Here is a 19,938-nt window from a genome sequence, read left to right on the forward strand (position 1 = left end):
AATTGTAAAGGTAGAAGTTTTGTAACAAAAAAAGGGGAGTGGTTAATCTTACAGTCCAGAAACAGAGGACCCTGGGACCATCAAGAGAGGAACACACAAGCAGAGTGCGAGATCTTTTCCAGAGAAGCAGCAGTGCCAGAGATGGAGGCAGAGATGGGGGCATGGAGAGAGGGGGAGCGGCTGAGGACTCTAGATTCAACAACTAAGAAGAGAAGGACTAAGAACTGGTGGCAAGGAGCCAACTTGCAGAATGTGCCCTTTGGAGATGTAAATTATTATGTATATATGCCTGAGTGGGGGTTTTTTTGTTTGTGTGTTTTTTAAAAAGCTAAAGTGGATAGAGAGAAATACTTTTAACTCATGGTATATGGAGGGGATTATAATCAATGTAATGAAACAAGTTATATGAATGGTTGACTGTGAAACTGATGATGTGCCCTGTAAACTTTCACTCAATCCACAATAAAAACCTTAAATTAAAAAAAAAAGAAAAAATTACTGTTGCTAAGTGCTGTCACTTTGTTCTGACTCAGAGACCCTGTCTAGTGTTTCTGAGGATCGGCTGGTAAGTTTGAACCGCCAACCTTGTGGTTCAAACTAACCTTGAAGTCAAATGCATATCCTGTGGTGCCACACCAGAACCCCATAGGAAAGCCTGTGGGGCAGTTCTGCTCTGTCACATTGGGTTGTTATGAGTCAAAATTAACTGGATGGATCCTAACAACAGCAGCAGGCCCACACAGAGCCCTAAATCCAAGTGAAAGTGGCCAGGCAAGATTGTTGTGGGCCAATCGAAGGGCAGCTGAGAGGTTAGGAGCTGCCTCCACTGAGCCTGTTGATTGTCTCCCCTGTGGATTAAAGGCAAACCTTCCTTAACAAGCACCTTGAGTGGCTTGGGTTTCCAGAAGTCTCCAGGACCAGTAATTAACCCAGCTGGTAATGAGAGCGCTGGGGCTGAATTCTGGAAAGGAACCATTTAACTCTGACTGTACTGGACAGTTGGTTTTCCTTAATACCAGTCTCTTTAGCCTTTGCACTATTTTTCTGGGAAAGGCATAAAGTACGTTGGTGCAAACTTGCCTTTTTTTTTTTTACGCAAACTTAATTATCTTTATATATTTAAAAGCAAATGATGAACTTAATTTCCAAAATGTGCAGACCTGAAAACTGATTTTTTTTGTTTTTTTTTAAAGAAGATGCTTTTGACTTCTCTTTTTGAAGTAGGGGTAATGGTACACAGGTGATCATTAGCAGTTGACAAAGCTAAGATCTGTGTATCAGTTAGAACCTCTACACCAGCAATTGAGTTCACTGTGGTTCTGTTTTTTAACTTGAAGGGCTTTCTGCCTGTTTGCTATTGCCATTACTTCTGTCTATCATCAGCCTGTAGTGTTTCTTCCTAGGAGTGTGGAACCTTTCACATCCAGAGGTTTCTAGTCCGTAAAAGGTCTTTGCGAGGTTTCCTACTTCTCTCCTTTCTCTAATTATGGTTGCCCTTGAGACACACTCATTGATGATTCCATTAGTAATCTGCATGTACATTTTAAATGCGCAAGGATACAGCTGAACAAGCCACTTAAACAACCTATCCATAGGCAATGGATTGGTAACAGCTTGCTTCCTCAAAGGCAAGAACTTGGTCCACATGATCATTTTGGCTTCTTCTTCAATCTAACACTCATTATTTCTCATCATCAATAGCAGATTCAGGATTACAACAATTGGATTAGAGTCCTTATTTGTTTTATATTTAGAATCACTGTATTTTATTTTATGATTTGGAGAGTAGCTGGTTAAAGGATATTTTCTCCTCTAAAAACTCACATTGAGTAATCACTTGCCAAATAGCTATCATGCACCTGCTGTGGGCAATACATGGTCCCTAATAAAGCTTGCATGAACTAACGGGAGCATTAGACAGTATGTAATTTAAGCTCTAAATGTTGTGGTAAAAACTTTGAGATGCTGTAGGAATTGCTGAGAAAAGGGTGACGACCGAAGTAATCAGAATAAAGTGCTACTGTGTATATGCCTTCTATCTGTAAGCCTCTTGACTAACTGTTTAATGGGCAGGCATGTTTACTACCAGTTTGCAGAGAAGAAAGTTGAGATTCAGAGAGAGAGAGATGGGATTCAGAGTCAACTCGAAACCTAGAGATCGTGTTCCTGTGGTTGTACAGACTAAGAGGTGACCAAGAGTAGCAGTCAGGCTGTGTTTCATGAAGAATGTACGACTTGCTGGGCATTAAGGAAAGAGTGGTGGCATTTGAATAGTAGCATGAGAAAGTAAACAAGGAAGGGGAACAGATCACTGCAGGGCACTGAGACAGGAATGTGCTCACACTTCCTCAGATGGTGCAGGCTTGCCGAACGAGACCCAAAGCTGCCTGGTAGGAATTCATGGGAGCTGAACATAGGGTGAGGCCATGTGGTGGGCTGGGAAAGCTGGACAGGAGGCTAGTTCCGTAACTGGCAGATAAAAACCATTTGAAGGTTTCTGAGCATGGGAGTCATGTTGCATTTAAGAAAGCCTAGGAGCTCTGGTAGCGTAGTGGTTATGAATCGGGCTGCTAACCTCACAGTCAGCAGTTCGAAACTACCAGCTGTTCCGCGGGAGAAAGATGAGGCTTTCTGCTCCTGTAAAGATTTACAGCCTCGGAAACCCTGTACAGGGTTGCTATGAGTCGGAACCGACTCCACGGCACACAACAACAACATCAGAGCTTGGAGTTTGCAAGACAGGCCACTAGAAGGAAGAGGGTCCACTAGCAATCCCAGCCTTGGACTTGGAGCAGGGCTGGAGATGATGGGGCGGACGCCACAGACAGCCAAAGTAGAAAGAATTGGACTTGCAAAGAGTGCTAGATAGGTGTGGATAATTTGAGATCTGAAACTTGGGTGATAGGAAGGAGAGTGGGCTTCTTGTGGCAAAGACAAAGCAGTTGAGAAGACAAGGGTTTGGGGAAGAATATGGTGAGAATTTAAGCCAGGAGGCTGATGCTTTGTCCACATTTCCAGTAACGAAGCAGTTACTGAAGCTCAGCAGAAAGCCTGGTGTGACCAGTCAAAGCAAGGGTGAAGATGAAAGGTGTCCACAGCCAGGTGCCTGAGTGACCCAGAACTGAGGAGAGATGGGAACTATTGTGCAAATAGGAGAAAGGGTGGAAATGAGAGCTCCGGGGTTCCAAGTGAGACCCGAGCAGACCCTGTCAGCCTGGGGCTCTCCGAGCCAGCTCTTTCTGGATGCTTTCAAGATATTTAGCCCACCGCCTTCCATTTTCTCCAGATTCTCCTAGGTATGAATACTTTTGAGATTGTTAAAAGAATAGGAAGCTTATCAACATTTGTACCATCAGTTTATGTATTTGAGAAAGCCATCGCTTTTTATGAAGAGACAAGTATGCATGGGATTAATCCTTTTCCTTTTCTGTATGTCTGAGTCTGGAAAACGATACTCCAGAAAAACCAGGATAGAGGATAAAATGACTTTGAGATGTTCTTTCTTAAAATTACTGAAGGAGTGACCACACGAGCCCACTGATAGCTGCTGCCGCTGCCTGCCGCAGAGCTGAGTGTCTGGAGTGTATTGTGTCATGTCCTGGAGGAAGGCGAGGTGAAGCAGCAAAGAATCAACCTGTAAATACTGTTGGCCAGAGTCATCTTTCATAGGTGAACAGGCTGCTGCAGACTCGGGATGTCCTACTATGTAACAACTTAGTGGTGTGGCACTGCTGTGGGTTAATGCGCCAGACTGCAAAGACGTTTGAACTGTAAGGTTGGCGGTTCAAGCTCACCAGCTGCTCCTCGGAAACCCTACACAGGGTCGCTATGGGTCAGAGGCAACTCAATGGCAGAGTACTTGACATGCAGGGTTTTCAATATAAAAAATTCTCCCATCCCTATTTTCTAGTTAAAACTTCAATATTTCCCCACTACTGGCCAGCCGCGCTGCTGGATGTGTGTATGTGTGTGGTGTGTGTGTGTGTGTGTGTGTGTGTGTTTGCAGGGATGGGGCTGGGGGGGTGTAAGAAGATGCTGCCTGCTCTGGTAAAGGTTCGCAGTCTTAGAAATCCTATACAGAGCCACTGTGGGTCAGAATTGACTTTGTGGCATTGAAATTGGTTTGTTTTTGTTTTTTCTCATTTCTGTGTTTTTTGTTTTTTTCTTTTTTCTATTTTACAGTGTGGCACCGTAGGTTAATGCACTAGACTGCAATGTTGGTTTCATCCACAAGGTTGGTAGTTCACACTTACCAGCTGCTCCTTGGAAACCCTATACAGGGTTGCTATGAGTCAGATCCAATTTGACGGCACTTAAACACCCACCAATTCGTGCCCTGAATCAGCCACGTTGCTGAGCTACCCTCTCTCTTTGATCTTAAGTTGTGGAGCCCTGTGTCCTTAGTTGGAGGCAAGCCCTGAGTCAGGGGTGGGAGAAATGGTGGGGTGCTGAGTCAATTCCAATCCTTAGGACAGAGTAGAATTGCTTCCGAGGGCTCCCAAGGCTGGCAACTTTATGGAAGCGAACTGCCACCTCTTTTTCTCAAAGAGCAGCTGGGGGGTTCACATTGCCCACCTTTTAGTTAGCAGCCAGGCACCACTAGGGGGTCTTGTTTCAAGATTTGTTGTTGTTAAAGTGCCGTCAAATCCGTTCCAACTTATCGCGACCATGCATAGGGTTTCCAAGGAGCAGCTGGTAGGTTTGAACCGCCGAACTTGTAGGTAGCAATCCAGTGCTCATCCTACAGCACCAGGACTTGGTAAAGGACTTCCCTTGTCAACAATTAAGACTGTGAACAAAGTTAACCCTCCACACTTGTGCACACACAGTCATTACAGTGCCAGAAGATAGAGAATGGCAGTTGTCTCTGTGGTGTGGAACCTGTTTGGTGGGGATTTGATTTGTAAAACAAATCTGAATGAAGTCCATAATGTACTTCACTGGTTTTGTCCGTCACAGCCAGGGACATACTGGAGACTTCAAAAAGCATTTGAGTCATCTTCCACGTTGCTTAAGATCATATGCTTCATAACTTCTGTCGGTCACAGCCAGGGACATGCTGGACATTTCAACAAGAGTTTGACTTGTCTTCCCCATTGCTTAAATAAAAAACCTATTTGTTTTTAAATATGTTGCAATTGACCACCGTACTATATGGTCTTAATGGTAGTAGTTTTCCATTTGATTGATTGATTGGGACTCTCCAGATATAGTCCTGTCCTCTACACACAATGATGATAACTTTGCTACTCCTTTCTCTTACATGATTGCATTGGCTGATACCTCCAGAACAATGTTGAAAATACCTTGACTTTAATATATTAAATGGATAGAAACTATAGAAGGAAAAAAAGCTACAGTACTCATAGTATCTTAGGCAGAAATCAGACTTGGTCTTACAAGAACAAGCTATACTTTATCATTATGTGTCTAAATCTCAGTCATCCATGGAGCTACAGTAACTTATGGAAAATAATGGCCTCTCATCTGTCACATTTGGAGTTCGCCAGGACTCTCCAAGAAAGCTTTTTGTTTCATCGTTTTGGGATTTTCTCGGGGACTTAAACAGATCCTAGACGTCTTTCGTGACTACTGATGCCTGCACTCTGTCTTCCAGGCACAGCTTCGGGCATTTATCCCAGAGATGCTCAAGTACTCCACAGGTCGTGGGAAGCCAGGCTGGGGAAAAGAAAGCTGCAAGCCCATCTGGTGGCCTGAAGATATCCCATGGGCAAATGTCCGGAGCGATGTCCGCACAGAAGAGCAAAAACAGAGGGTGAGAGTTGCCTGTTGCTTTTTCATTCCATATCCACCACCTCAACTTTTGTCATTTCTGCTGCTTATGCTAAGAAATCTTTTAAAAATCTGTGCACAATAGTAGAAAGATACTTAGAATTCATCACTCTGTGATTATGAAGAGAAGAATTGGGTGGTGGGTCCAGGAATTTACATGTCTCTCCACAGTTGCCTTTTGGAGCCATTTTAATTTTATGAAATGGTGGAGTAAACCAGAATAAACTAGATGTAAAAGTGTTAATCATTTTGATCAAAGATTTAGGGTCACTGTTGAAAAATATAAACATCATGGGATTGGAGAAATATGAAGTCTATTAAGTGAGTTTCCTGATAAACTTCTTTGCAAAAGCAAAGATAAAGCTAGACTTTATTCCTTCCTTATTTTCACGTTTGTTTTCTATTGAGCTTGGGTGTATATGGAAGATCTTTTTATAAAATTCTTGACCAGAGTAACTTCTGTGAAAAGTTTAGTTTGGCCTTGACGTGGAATAGTGTTTAAAGCCTAAAAGATGAATCAGACTTCGATTGGGAAGGAAACTGGTAGAAAACCTTCTACTTGGTGAGTTTCTTTGTGCTAGAATTGGTCTGTAGAAAATAATCCTAAAAGCTTATTCTTTCCTAGGTTTGGTTTAGTTTGATAAATCAGCAACTGCTTACTCCATTGCAGAACTAAACAGCCAAAGTTCTTTGTAGTGTAATGTACTTTTCTGCTGTCTTGGTGGCAGGTTTCATGGACCCAGGCCCTACGGACCATAGTTAAAAACTGCTATAAGCACCATGGGCGGGAGGACCTTTTGTATGCTTTTGAAGATCAGCAAACACAGACGCAAGCCACAACCACACACAGTATAGCCCACCTGGTTCCATCACAGACTGTCGTGCAGACCTTTAGTAACCCCGATGGCACTGTCTCACTCATCCAGGTGAGTGTCTGAAATGGGCCTGTCAGCATCTCAGACCCAAGGAAATCGTCTCTGCCCAAGTCCTTGTATGAACTTGATGTAACTCTCTAAGGTTCTTCTACCTGAAGATGACGTCTGAAGAGTATTTTAAACAGCTTGCATTTGCCAAATAGCTTTTGCACAAGAAGAAAGAGCTAGCACTTTACAATGGCTTCTTGTGTGCCTTTCCACTCTGTCGGTGGCCAGGGAATATTTTTCGTGAGGTAAAACACAATGTATTGATGGCTGGGGTGAGAGGAGAAAGTCGGCTGTCTGACTCTGGGGACTGTGATGCACCATCATGGCCTGTCTAACATTGATTTATGTGGTTGAAGGAAAATTGATGCTCCTATTATTCTCTGCGATAAGATTTTAGTAGCTTGTTTCACGGGGTATTTTAATTGTTCCCTGTGCTAAATTTGTAGTTAAACAAATCTTAACTTCTGAATGACACATCACTTCCCCTATTTTTCTTTAGGTTGGTACAGGGGCAACAGTAGCCACATTGGCTGATGCTTCAGAATTGCCAACTACAGTCACTGTTGCCCAGGTGAATTACTCTGCTGTGGCCGATGGCGAGGTAAGAACAAGGGTTCCATCTGATCTGTTGCACACTCACATCACTGTATAGGCGAGGGGCAATGGGTGAAGAGGTTGTCAGCCGTCTGTCTACATGTCTGTGGTATTTATTTGATTCTGGCATTTCTGATAACAGACCATGACCGTTTTGTTAAGAATGTTTTGTTGTTGTTGTTGTTGTTGTTGTTGTTGGTACATGCTGTCAACTCAGTTCTGACTCATATATAGGGATTCAAAGAGCAGTTAGTGGGTTTGAACCACCAACTTTGTAGTTTGCAGTCCATTGGTTATCTACAACTTCACACCAGGCCTGTTATATTGTATATTGTAACAAGTAAAATTCATAGATTGTTATAGTTCAAGCCTAACTGCAAGAATTTACGTTACATTTGTAATAGCGCATCTTGTACAATATACAATGAAGACAGTTTATACATTCAGCATTTCTATGCAATTTTAAAATTTCTGGCTTAATCAAAGTTGTTATCAACTGTATTTTCTTACTGAATGTTCCCTATTTTGTTTAAGAAAGTAACTGCACTTCATAAACCTTTTTCTGGGGACAAATTCAATGAAAACCATTTTACTTAATAAATTCTCATATACACAGTTAATCGGCTTATTCAAAAATCCATGAAAAGTATGATGAACTTAGTCTCTCATTCACTGCCGTCAAATCAATTCTGACTCATATTTAGTTACCCTCTGGTGGTGGTGGTGGTAGTTATGTGCTGTTGAGTTGGTTCCAACCTATAGTGGCCCTGTATAGGGGTTCTGAGGAGCTGCTGATGAACTTGAAATGCTAATCTTACGGTTCAAACTAACTTTGTAGTCCAGCACATTAACCTGCAGCGCCACACCAGGACTCCTGGTTACCCTATAGAGCTCTACAGATAGGGTTTCTGAGACGAAATCTGTACAGGAGCAGAGACAGCCTCATCTTCCCATTCATAGTGTGGCTGGTGGGTTCAAACTGCTGACCTTGCAGTTAGGAGCCCAATGCTTAACTCACTGTGCCACCTGGGGTCCTTAAAGGACTTATTCCCTCTACCATCCACTGCCATCAAGTCGATTCTGATGCATAGGGACCCTATACAGGGTTTCCCACACTGTCTGCTACAGGGCCACTAGCACTCCTTTGAAGGGTGCATTAAGAAAGCATCAGTTGGTCACTTATCTATGGCTTTGTGTTATTTTAACCATTTTTGAGGCATATTTAAATTTTTAATAGCCTTTTGGTAAATGCTCATCTCAGATTTGAACAAACTAAATCTTTTCACACAGTGGAACAATAGTGAGGTCATGAAGAGAGCCTCAGAAAGCTGTACAGGTTAGACTGTAGAAAGTCTGTTTGCCAGTGGTGTGGACAGAGTGCTTGGTTTTGAACTCTAATAACGGTGTTTACTCAAACATCGCACTGACAACAATGCTAGCTAGCATGACTCAGTAGTCCATCCTACTTTCTGTATTCGTCTTTTTCCTTGAAAATAAATGGTGTCTTTAGAGGCTGTAAGGTTGTTATCCTTATCTTACAGTGTGAGAGCTCTGACCCATTGGACCGTATCACCTTCAGTGTCCAGTATCATTTAGTTAAATTTCTGAGGAGGACCTTTGGGATCCTGTCTCTTTTGGTGATAAAATCTCTTTGTGCCGAGGATACCTAATGAACTGAGTAGTATTATAAAAAAAAAAAAAACTCTAGCTTTCACTAGGTAAATACTAGTTAGGGACACAGCACAAGCTACATAGATATTTACAACTAAACATGAAAAGAATTCCAAAATAACATGGAATGTTCTATATATTAATTAACAAGGATGTCAAAAAGTATTGCCACAAAATCATGTTGTTGTGAGGTACTGTTGAGTTGGTTCCAACTCATAGCGATCATATGCACAACAGAATGAAACACTTCTGGTCTTAGCCATCTTCACAGTTGCTTGAACCCATTGATGCTGCAACTGCTATAGTGTGTCTTGTTGGGGGGTGCGGGGTCTTCCTCTTTTTCACTGACTGAGCATGATGCCCTTCTCCCGGGATTGATCCCTCCAGGGAGCATGTCCAAAGAGTGAGGAACAAAGCCTAACCATCATCCTCATTTCTAAGAAACGTTATGGCTATACTTTTCCAAGTTAAATTTGTTTGTCCTTCTGGCAGTCCATGGTGCTTTCAGTATTCTTTGTGAATGCTATGATTCAAATTCATTGATTCTTCTGTGGCTTGGGTCAGGGGCACCTTAGCTTTCAAAGTAGCATCTTTGCTTTTTAACATTTTAAAGTGGTCTTGTGCAGCAGATTTACCTAATACAGTACGCCATTTGATTTCTTGACTGCTTCTTCCATGAATGTTGATTATGGATCCACGAAAAATGAAGTCTTTGACAGTATCAACCTTTTCTCCATTTATCATGATGTTATTTATTGGTCCAGCTGTGAGGATTTTTTTTTTCTTTACATTGAGTTACAATCCATACTGAAGGCTATAGTCTTTCAGCACTAAATATTGTAAGTTCCTGTTTGCTTCCAGAGAACAAGGTTGTATCAGCTGCATATCACAGGTAGTTAATGAATCTTCCCCCAATCCAGATGCCACATGCTTCATATTATTGAGCCTTTTCAGCTTATTTGCTCCGCATACAGATTGAATAAGTATGGAGAAAGGATACAACTCGGTCACACTATGCATTATCCCTTTGTTCTGTTGGCGTAATAAGATTAAAGCAACAAAACTTTGGGGAAACAAGAGTTTTGTGAGTCCTTGAGTTTGTGACTTTGTAGCTCTATAGAAAGGAAATGAAGTATCTGTAGTCACAGATCCTGCAGGCTACTGGCACTTTCCACTGCCCATGAGAAAGACAAATAATAAAGGGACGCAAAAGAATCTCTCAATCACTTTCTATACGTACAAGAATTAATTGATGCTTTTGAGTTATGGTGTTGGAGGATAATATTGAAAGTGCCGTGGGCTGCCAAAAGAACCAATAGATCTGTTTTGGAATAAATACAGACAGAGTGTTCCTTGGAGGCCAAGATGGCCAAACTTCGTCTCTCCTACTTCGGACATATTGTCAGGAGGGACCAGTCGCTGGAAAAGGATATCATGTTTGGTAAAGTAGAGGGTCAGAGAAAAAGAGGAAGATCCCCAACGAGATGGATTGGCAAAGTGGCAGCATCAGTGGACTCAAGCGTGGCAACAATTGTAACATTGGCCCAGGATCGGGCAGTGTTTCGTTCTGCAGTGCATAAGGTCGCTTTGAGTTGGTACTGACTCGATGGTACCTAGCAACAACAACAATATGCAGATGACACAACCTTCCTTGCTGGCAAGAAAAAGGACTTAAAATACTCATTGATGAAGATTAAAAACTACAGTCATCAGTATGGATTGCACCACAATGTAAAGAAACGAAAATCATACCAATGAACCAGTAAATAACATCATGATAAATGGAGAAAAGGTTGAAGTTTTCAAAGACTTAATTTTTCAAGAGCAAAGATGTCACTATCAGGACTAAGGTGGTACCTGACCCACATCATAGTATTTTCAGTCACTTCATATGCATGTGAACATTGAACAATGAGTAAGGAAGACCATAGAAGAACCGATGCAGTTAAATTATGGTTTTGGAGGAGAATATTGATACCGTTGGCTGCCAGACAACAAATAAGTCTGTCTTGGAAGAAATATAGCCAGAATATTCCTTCAAAGCAAAAAATGGTGAGATTTTTGTCTCTCCTACTTTGAACATGTTCTCAGAAGGAACCAGTTGCTGGAGAAGGACATCTTACTTTTGATAGAGTAGAGGGTCGGAACCGACTCGAAGGCACTTAACAACAACAACAACAACAAGAGGATCAGCAAAATGGATTGCTTCAGTGGCAGCAACAATGGACTCCAACTTAACAATTGTGAGGAGGGTGCAGGACCAGGCACGGGTTTGTTCTGTTGTACATGGGTAACTATGAGTTGTAATCCACTCAGCTGTACTTCACAATAGTGGGGAAAACCAGGTATTAAAACTATATAGAATATGATAGTGTTTTCAGTTTTTTAAATGGGATAATCGGAAAGGTGAACTGGGGATGTGTATGTGTGTCTGCAAATATGCTTGTATATGAATACAGTATCTCTACAAAGATAGAAATAGGTAACAGTAGCTGTCTTTAGCAAAGGGTCTGGGGTACTAGCATTGTATTTTCTTTAGTATAGTTTGGTTTTGTTTTTATGATTATTTGTTGTTAGATGCCATTGAGTCGGTACCAACTCATAGCGACCTTATGCACAGCGGAATGAAACACTGCCTGGTCCTTCAGCAACTGGCCCTTCCTGACAGTATGTCTGAAATATGAGAGACGAAGTTTGGCCATCATGGCCTCCAAGGAGCACTCTGGCTGCACTTCTTACAACACCATAACTCAAAAGCATCAATTCTTCTACAGTCTTCCTTATTCACTGTCCAGCTTTCACATGCATATGAAGTTATTGAAAATACCATGGCTTGGGTCTGGTGCACCTTAGTCCTCAAGCTGACATCTTTGCTCTTCAACACTTAAAAAAGGTCTTGTGCAACAGATTTGCTTAACACAGTACGTCATTTGATTTCTTGACTGATGCTTCCATGAGTGTTGATAGTTGATCGAAGAACAATGAAGTCCTTGACAACTTTAATTTGCTGTATCCATTCTTAACAAAATTAATTAACAGGGAGAAGTATATGGTGGGGAAGAACATAGACAATGGAAAGTCTTCCTTCCTGTCACCATCCAAGTTGTTCCCACAATTTCCTCACCACATACTTTCAGTGGTTTATGTGTCCTTCTAGAAGTTCTTTATACAAATATAAGCAAATACAAGTAAATATTTTATACCCCTTCCTTTCTGACACACAAGATAGCATACTAAAGTCTCTTCTGGACATTGTGTTGGTGGTGGTGGTGTTAAAGTGTTGTCAAGTTGGTCCCAACTCATAATGATGCTGTGTAGGGTTTCCGAGGAGCGGCTGGTCACTTAGAACCTCCAGTGCTTACCCTACAGCGCTGTACTAGGACTCCTCTGTACATTATGTTGTTGTTGTTGTTGTTGTTAAGTGCTGTCGAGTTGATTCCGATCCATAACGAACCTGTACAGCGTTTCCGAGGAGCAGCTAGTGAGCTTGAACCACCGACCTTGCAGTTCAAACTGTTGTGCAGTCTGTTGCATTAAACCGCAGCACCACACCAGGACTCCTCTGAACATTATAGGTCATGTAAATTTAAAAGTGAGTGTGGGATGTGTGCGCATTTTGCCACGCACATGACAATTTATTAGAAAAGTGATTTTTTTTCAAAACCTCACAGTCCTTCTGTGGCTTTGAATTTTTACCATCTTTTCTTTTCTGTCTCAGGTGGAACAAAATTGGGCCACGTTACAGGGAGGTGAGATGACCATCCAGACAACGCAAGCGTCGGAGGCCACTCAGGCGGTGGCATCGTTAGCAGAGGCTGCGGTAGCAGCTTCCCAGGAGATGCAGCAGGGAGCTACGGTCACCATGGCGCTCAACAGGTAGAGGCAGGGCTGGGAGAGTGAAGAGGATAGCCTGATTGTTGTTTAATAGCCCATCCATTGCTGTCAAACCCCAATTCCCAATCAGGGACCCTAGAGGACAGGGTTTCCAAGGCTGTAAATGTTAACGGAAACGACTGTCAACACCCTTGTCTCGGAGTGGCTGGTGTGTTAAATTAACTATACTCAAGTCACCCTTTAACCAACCCAGCCTTTCTGATCTCCACCCCAAGCTTACTGATGGACCCTTCACTTAATCCCATTCGGGCACAAAGTGACAAGACTTGCATTTTTACCAAACTGTGGGCCACTCTTTTAAAGTGACCTGAGTTTATTTAAAGTTTAACTTAAAAGCTTCAGGGTTATCATTTTTTTGCCTACAAAGGACACTGCTTTTCTTGTCCCTGGGGTTATTCAGCCATGCTTAAACTTATTAAGAGCTGATTTCACAGGCTTTCCAGGAAATTGATTTCCCTTGCTCATGAATGACTGCAATATGAAATTAGTTTTGAATTATTGGGAAAATAATGGAATCTTTTTCCTTCAGCCTTAGTTAGCAGAATGGGGTAGTATGGTAAGAGGTCATTTCGCAAACTACGATGTATTTTTCCCTGCTCACTTCTTCCCATTGGTTGTTGACAAGAGTTGAAAAGATATCATTCTTAATCTTCTGTCATGATTTTATTTTTAATGGATGCAGACATTTTAAGTATAGATATAAGAGTATGGGCTTTAGGGCCAGATAACCTGGGTTTGAATCTTGGCTGTGACACTTACTAGCTAGCGCTCTATAACCTTGGACAATTGACTTAACACTCAACACCCAGCTTTCCTCTTCTGTAATCGCAGCGCTGGCCTTGTTGAGGGTGTTGGCAAAAACAGGATTGCAGGTCAGTGTCTGACAGATAGCAAAGGTGAGCTGCCGCCACCGCTTTTACCCACAATAGCTAGTTACTGAATTTATGCTAGTAAGTAAGATCTAATCTCTGCTTTCAAAGAAATCATACTTTTATTAGAGGACTGATTTTAAGTAAAACATTTTGCCAGCAGTATTACTCAGTGTAATTCACTGTTGAATTATGTTCGCACAGACTACGCACATTGTAGTAATTCACAAGGGGTGATCACCTCCCCAAAATTTTAAACTTAATTCCAGTTGAGGTTGGATGTGATATTTACGAACAAGCTTCTGATGGTCACAGAGAAGAGGGTTCTGAGGTCATGTAGCCTCAGGTTGGAATCCTAGTTCCACCATTTATCTAGCCAGTTAATCTTGAGAAAATTAAGCCCTGAGCCTCATTTTGATGAGCGAATACTTACCACAGAGAATTGAAAGGATTCCTGAGATGATATGGATAAAAAAACTCTTCTCAAAGTGCCCCATTAGAATAAACAAATTATAGTTACCATCACTCAACTGCTGTTTTAAGATTAGTCTATTCAGAAGTGATTACAGTGAGATCTTGGAAATAGGAGACCCATTGTTGTTGCTAAGTGCCATTGAGTCAGTGCTGAGTCAAAGCCACTCTGTATAGAGTTTCCGAGGAGCAGCTGGTGGGTTTGAACTGCCGACCTTGTGGTTTGCAGTCTAGTGTTGCTCCTACAGCACCACACCAGGAGTCCATTAGGAAGGGGGGGGAATCCAGGCATGCCTTGGAAAATAAAATAGTGAAAATGGTGGGAAAGTGACTGATATTGAAGGAAGTCTGGCCAGGAATTGGTGGATTAAATACAGAAAACTGAAACGCACGCACAGTTACCCAGCAAGTGACCTGGGCCATTGAACCATGCTACTTTTCTGTAACATGAAAGTCTTACTTGGTTCCCACTCCTTCCTTTGAGCAGAAACACCCAGATAAACTTCCTGAAGGGCATGACCAGAGTAGAACCTGGTCTGATCACCCCACTGTAGCTTGGGGCCCATGGAGCCACCATGAAAGACCAGCAGAACTCAATCTCCATGAGGTTTCCAGCCAGTCCCCTGGATGTTCCAGTGGAGTATCGGTGTCCTGGGGACCCTGAACATAGTGGAAAATATGAGGCGCATCGGGCTCCCTTTGATAGGAGGGCCAGGGCTGATTTCCAAAGGCAAGGAGGGTAATGGTTTCCCCGGAGGGCTTGTTAGCAAACTCTAAAGCAGCTGAGGTGGCTCCAGTGTTTACTCCAAAGGAAGGAGGATGTGGTGTGGCGTGGAGAGCAGGAGTAAGGAGATGTTGAAATCTGTTTGCAATCAGTCAGTCCAACTCCTAGTGAGTGTCGGGGGAGGGGGTTGAAGAACCCCATCCTGTCTGGGAAGGGTCCAGAGACGAGACTGACAGGCCTTCTGACTTCTGAGAGGTCCCCCGCTGTCTGATGTTCTAGTCAGGAAACATTGCTTCCGTGTAGGGTGAGGCACACCATTATCCCCCCTGCGCCCCCAGACTCTCCACAGCATGTGTTGTTGAAAGTCAGCTTAAGGAACCACAGCAAGCTGGTCCTTGTTCCTATGGTAACAATGTGATTCCCTAGCTTGGCCTGTGTAGCCTGCCTCAGTCACAGGTACAGGTGGAGCAAGCCTGTAATCACCTGTAAACAGCAGGTGTCAGTGGAAGTGAGAAGGTAGAGGCAGGCTGCTGGTGATGGCAGATGGGGAGCAAGAAGGCAAGGAAGGGTTCCTTCATCTGTTAACAGGAGAAATCTGTTTTTCAGCCACATTGTGAAGGGAGTATGTCTAACCAGTCAGGACAAGGGCCTTGAACTCCACAGACTTTGGTCTCTCTGAGCTTTGTAACAACCTAGAGGATCTGGAGGAATGGCCATTAAAAAATTGGAATATGTTAGTTTTCATTTTTCTGAATAAATAATAAACTGGTGCTTTCAGAAACATGATAGGAAGGGAATTGTAGTGATAATATGAATAAGAACAGAGTGTCCCAGCTCCAAAAATGTGGAGCTGTTCAGAGAAGAGAGAGGAGAGGAAGTGACATCATGTATTTGTTGGGATACAGTGAGTAATTGACATTCATTGTTGGTTAAGGTGTCCGAGACTCACATTCCTTCATGAACGAATTCTTCTGCAGATTACACCTCTTGCATCCAGAGCTGCTTGGTAAACATGAATAGCAGGAATCTCCGTTTACCCCGTTAGTAGCAATTGATTGTATTCTATTCTTTGTGCTAGGGCAAACAGAGACTGAAGTCGCTGTCTCTTCTCAAGGAAGTTGCAGTTTGCTGCTGTTTTTCTGTGAAGAGATTCTACTAGGGAAAAAGTGAACCATATTTTTAAAGAAAAGGCAAAATCACAATTTTTTTAAGTGAGAATATTTTCTTAAACAGTAGAGATATTAATAAAAATCAAATACAGCTTCAATATATGAACTAGTATTTGGCCAATAAAATGGGATGGAGCACTGAGACCAGGCATCCTCTGTGGAGATGGGGGTGGGGAATATGCAGTTGCTTTTCTCTCCTGTAGCTGAAGCGTGGGCACACCCACATGGAAAGTGGGTGTCTAGAAATGACTTTTGTCCAAAATTGTGACGTGATAGCTCAGGGACATTTCTAATCCCAGCCAAGGGGATATTTTCCAGCAGTATGACTTGGCCGTTTCCTCGTACAGTCAAGTGCAAATGGTTAGAATTGACAGAAATGCTAGGCCTGCTGACCATAAGGACTTGTCATTGTCCTACTTACTGCCCCTATGCCTAATGGGGCTGGGTAACTAACCTTGCCCGCTTGGGCACTCCTTTGGACCTTCCTCCCCAGCATCCAGATTGTTTGAGGTTGTTGCTGGTTCTCTGGTTAGTCTGACTCTAGTCATAGCTTTTCTTCGCCCGCCCACACCACATTTTAGAAAGGTGCCAAGGAAAGTAACGTCAAACATCTAGACCTTCAGATAGACTCCAGTGAGTGTGATTAGACTCCAATACACTCTCATGAAAGGGCTTGGGGGACTGCCCTCCCACCACCACCCATGGGACTCCATGCTGCAGGCATGTGTCCAGGCTGAGCATGCCCTGTTTCCATATAAACAGCAGCTTCTTTCTCAAATCCCATACAGCTGTTCCTCAAGAGTAGGCTTTTCAGCTCTTCATGAAGTCTCGGGTCATGTTTTTATATTAATCAATGATAATGTGGTGCTGTCAGATACGCACTGGACTGCTAACCTCAAGATCAGCAGTTCAAACCCACCAGCCACTCCTCGTAAACCCTATATAGGATCTCTAGAGTCAGAACAGACTCAACGACACTTAGCTACAGTGGAGTGCTGTAAAATTGAATGATGGCATTATTTATTGACATTTCTTAGGAAGATGTTAAAAGTTAAAAGCCTACAGAAATTTGAAACTACCAGCTGTTCCACAGGAGAAAGATGAGGCGTTCTGCTCCCATAAAGATTTAGAGCCTCAGAAACCCTGTACAGGGTCGCTATGAGTTGGAACCGACTCCACAGTACACCACCATCACCAGGCACTAAATAATCATTATACTATCTCTGATACTTATGAAGAACTTTAAAATTAAAATCTGTGTAAAATATAACAGCTCACTTTAGTCGTAATCCTGAATCAAGTATCCCCTTTTGCTCTGTGTTCACATCACAGCGACTGTGGAACAACTGCTTCTAGGTATGAAATCACTGAGAAGAATGTTTTGGCACCGAACATGGTCTTAGCTTTTACATAGACAGCATTGTGAGCGCTACAGTTCTTAACGGCTTTTTACTCAACCTAAGTTACTTCCCACATTTTGAATATGCCAATAAATTTAAAATATGTCATTTTGACCTTGAACTAAATCAAAGGAAACCTGGAAATGAAATTTTGTTTCTTCTACCTGGAAGCAGTTGCCACATCTAATTGACTAGAAGAATGGGGAGAAATCAGTAGTTTTGCATTTATCATTTTAAAATAAATGTCAGAGATAATTTACACCAGGAAATATGTTAAGCGAAAAGAGCTAGCTGTAAAAGTGTATTTATAAGATGATTCTAATTATTTGTTTAAAATTAGATTAGAAGAAAATACCTTATTTCTGTGTGACATTTAAATTTTTCATTCATATTTAATGAGAGTTTTCCATTGTCACTGTGAGGGAAAAAAAGTAACCTTTAAGCACACAGACATAAAATTGAAAAGCAAGGCAAGTTAGTAAAAAGCAAACTCTTAGACTTAATGAAACTTTTCTGTCCATTTTGTTAAGTGCCATCAAGTTAGTTCTGACTCTTAGCGACCTTGTATAGGGTTTCCAAGGAGCAGCTGGTGAGTTTGAACCGCCGACCTTGATGTCCAAACCAACCTTGCAATCCAGTGTTTATTCTACAGAGTCACACCAGGACTCCTTTTGGGCGTCTTTTATTTCCTCCCAGAATCCTTGTTGTTAAGCACCATCAAGTTGGTTCTAACTCATAGCAACCCTATACAGGGTTTCTGAGGATTCGCTGGTGGATTTGAACCACCGACCTTGTGGTTAGCAGCCTAGTTCTTATCCTACAGTGCCACACCAGAATCCTTATAGTGACCAAGCAGTCTTTCCCAGTGTTGCTCCATGTCTGTTGCTGTCTGTGTCTGCTGGCTTTCTTGGGTGAAAGTGATGCTATTGAGCTTGATACTGCTTACATTGCCCACCTCTGGGACATACCCTAACCAATCCATATCCCCTTACCCCTCCTGCTCACCCATAGTCATGTGACACCTGCCTCTTCAGAGCAAAGCTGAGCCACCAGGCTTATTTGATTCTCCATCCCAGCAGGCCTTTGTCCCCCTCTGCTGAACTAACCAGCAGTGCCTTCACTGCTCCATGCCTACGTTTGGTGCTCTCTCAGTAACTGTTCACATTGGCACCTGATGGTTTCCAAGGAGAGAGAGCAATTTATCGATTTGTGTTTTAACGTCTCTGAGATTTGAATAGACTCATACAATAAATGCCAGGAACTTGTCTTTCTTACTGGCACCAAAAAATAACAGTGTATTTTATAGTTGGAAACATGTTTGTAATATCATGGAATCAATTAAAAGGGTGTGGGTACATTTAAGAAAATAATATAGGAAGTTGGGGAGAGAAAAAGGTGACAAATTGCTAGAATGATGTTTTTGGTGTGTTAATAGATGGTTAATGGTTTTCTCTCTGAATACAGTGTCTGCTCTGCAGTGAAGAGAGGTGGTTTATTGCATTGTTTAGAGTCCAGGAGGTGGTCAGTATTCAGCTTAGCACTTCCTGCATGTACAGTGAAGTAAAGGGGAGAGTTAGACTTTTCAGGATATTAGTTAACCATTACCTCATATAGAAGGTAAATTGTTACTGTTGAATACTAGTTAAATAGCAAGTTCAGATTGCTGGCTCTTTGTATTCTCAGCCACACTTGAATATAATGAAGCACCTTCAGATGGGGTCTGCCTTATGTTAATGTAAAGAGAAAAATGGGAAAGAAAACCTCATAATTGATGGCCGAGTGGCTTTTGCACTGTGACTGTGGACAAGAGCTTCCACTGAGGCATGTGTGTGAGCGAGCCATTGACACTGAGGAGAAGGAGGCGCTAATGAGCACCTCTGTCCTCAAGCACCCATTTCTTGGACTTCACACAGATCCTGCGGTGGTTTTATAAACATACAAGGTTTGGGATTTCTCTAGCTATGTTATTTTCACTTGAAATCACTCTGTGCTCTGTCCATTAGCGTTGATATCATGTATGTGCTGCTGAGGGCCAGTCAGGAGCTCCAGGCCAGGGCTCAGAGGATGTTGGTCTTGCTGGCATGCTGTGTCCATATTCGTCTTACTCATCCCCTCTGTCCGGTCTCTGTGCCCACAGCGAAGCCGCCGCCCATGCTGTCGCCACCCTGGCCGAGGCCACCTTACAAGGGGGCGGTCAGATCGTCCTGTCTGGGGAAACCGCAGCAGCCGTCGGAGCACTTACTGGCGTCCAAGATGCTAATGGTAAGAAAGCATGAATATTTTATTGAATTTCTTCCCTGTTTCCACTTAGACCTTCATGACATGACTGACAACAAACCCTTCAGAACGAGCTTGGTCTTTGATTTGAGTTTTCCTTCATTGGAAGTTTAGGAGCCTGATCCCTTTCACTAGCAGACTGGGGGTTCCAAT

General features: G+C 42.5%; 1 protein-coding gene across 1 annotated transcript in view; it reads left to right on the forward strand.

Annotated features, from left to right (window-relative positions):
* Positions 1-19,938, forward strand: part of NRF1 (nuclear respiratory factor 1) — a 98,925-nt gene that overhangs the window by 51,881 nt on the left and 27,106 nt on the right. Inside the window, exons 5-9 of the mRNA XM_006861127.1 lie at positions 5,618-5,776; positions 6,522-6,719; positions 7,216-7,317; positions 12,700-12,857; positions 19,646-19,770. Coding sequence (XP_006861189.1) covers positions 5,618-5,776; positions 6,522-6,719; positions 7,216-7,317; positions 12,700-12,857; positions 19,646-19,770 — 742 coding nt within the window. The remainder of the gene's footprint in view (positions 1-5,617; positions 5,777-6,521; positions 6,720-7,215; positions 7,318-12,699; positions 12,858-19,645; positions 19,771-19,938) is intronic.

The sequence above is a fragment of the Chrysochloris asiatica genome, unplaced genomic scaffold (assembly GCF_000296735.1).
Source record: "Chrysochloris asiatica unplaced genomic scaffold, ChrAsi1.0 scaffold00041, whole genome shotgun sequence".
In the NCBI taxonomy this organism is placed as follows: Eukaryota; Metazoa; Chordata; class Mammalia; order Afrosoricida; family Chrysochloridae; genus Chrysochloris; species Chrysochloris asiatica.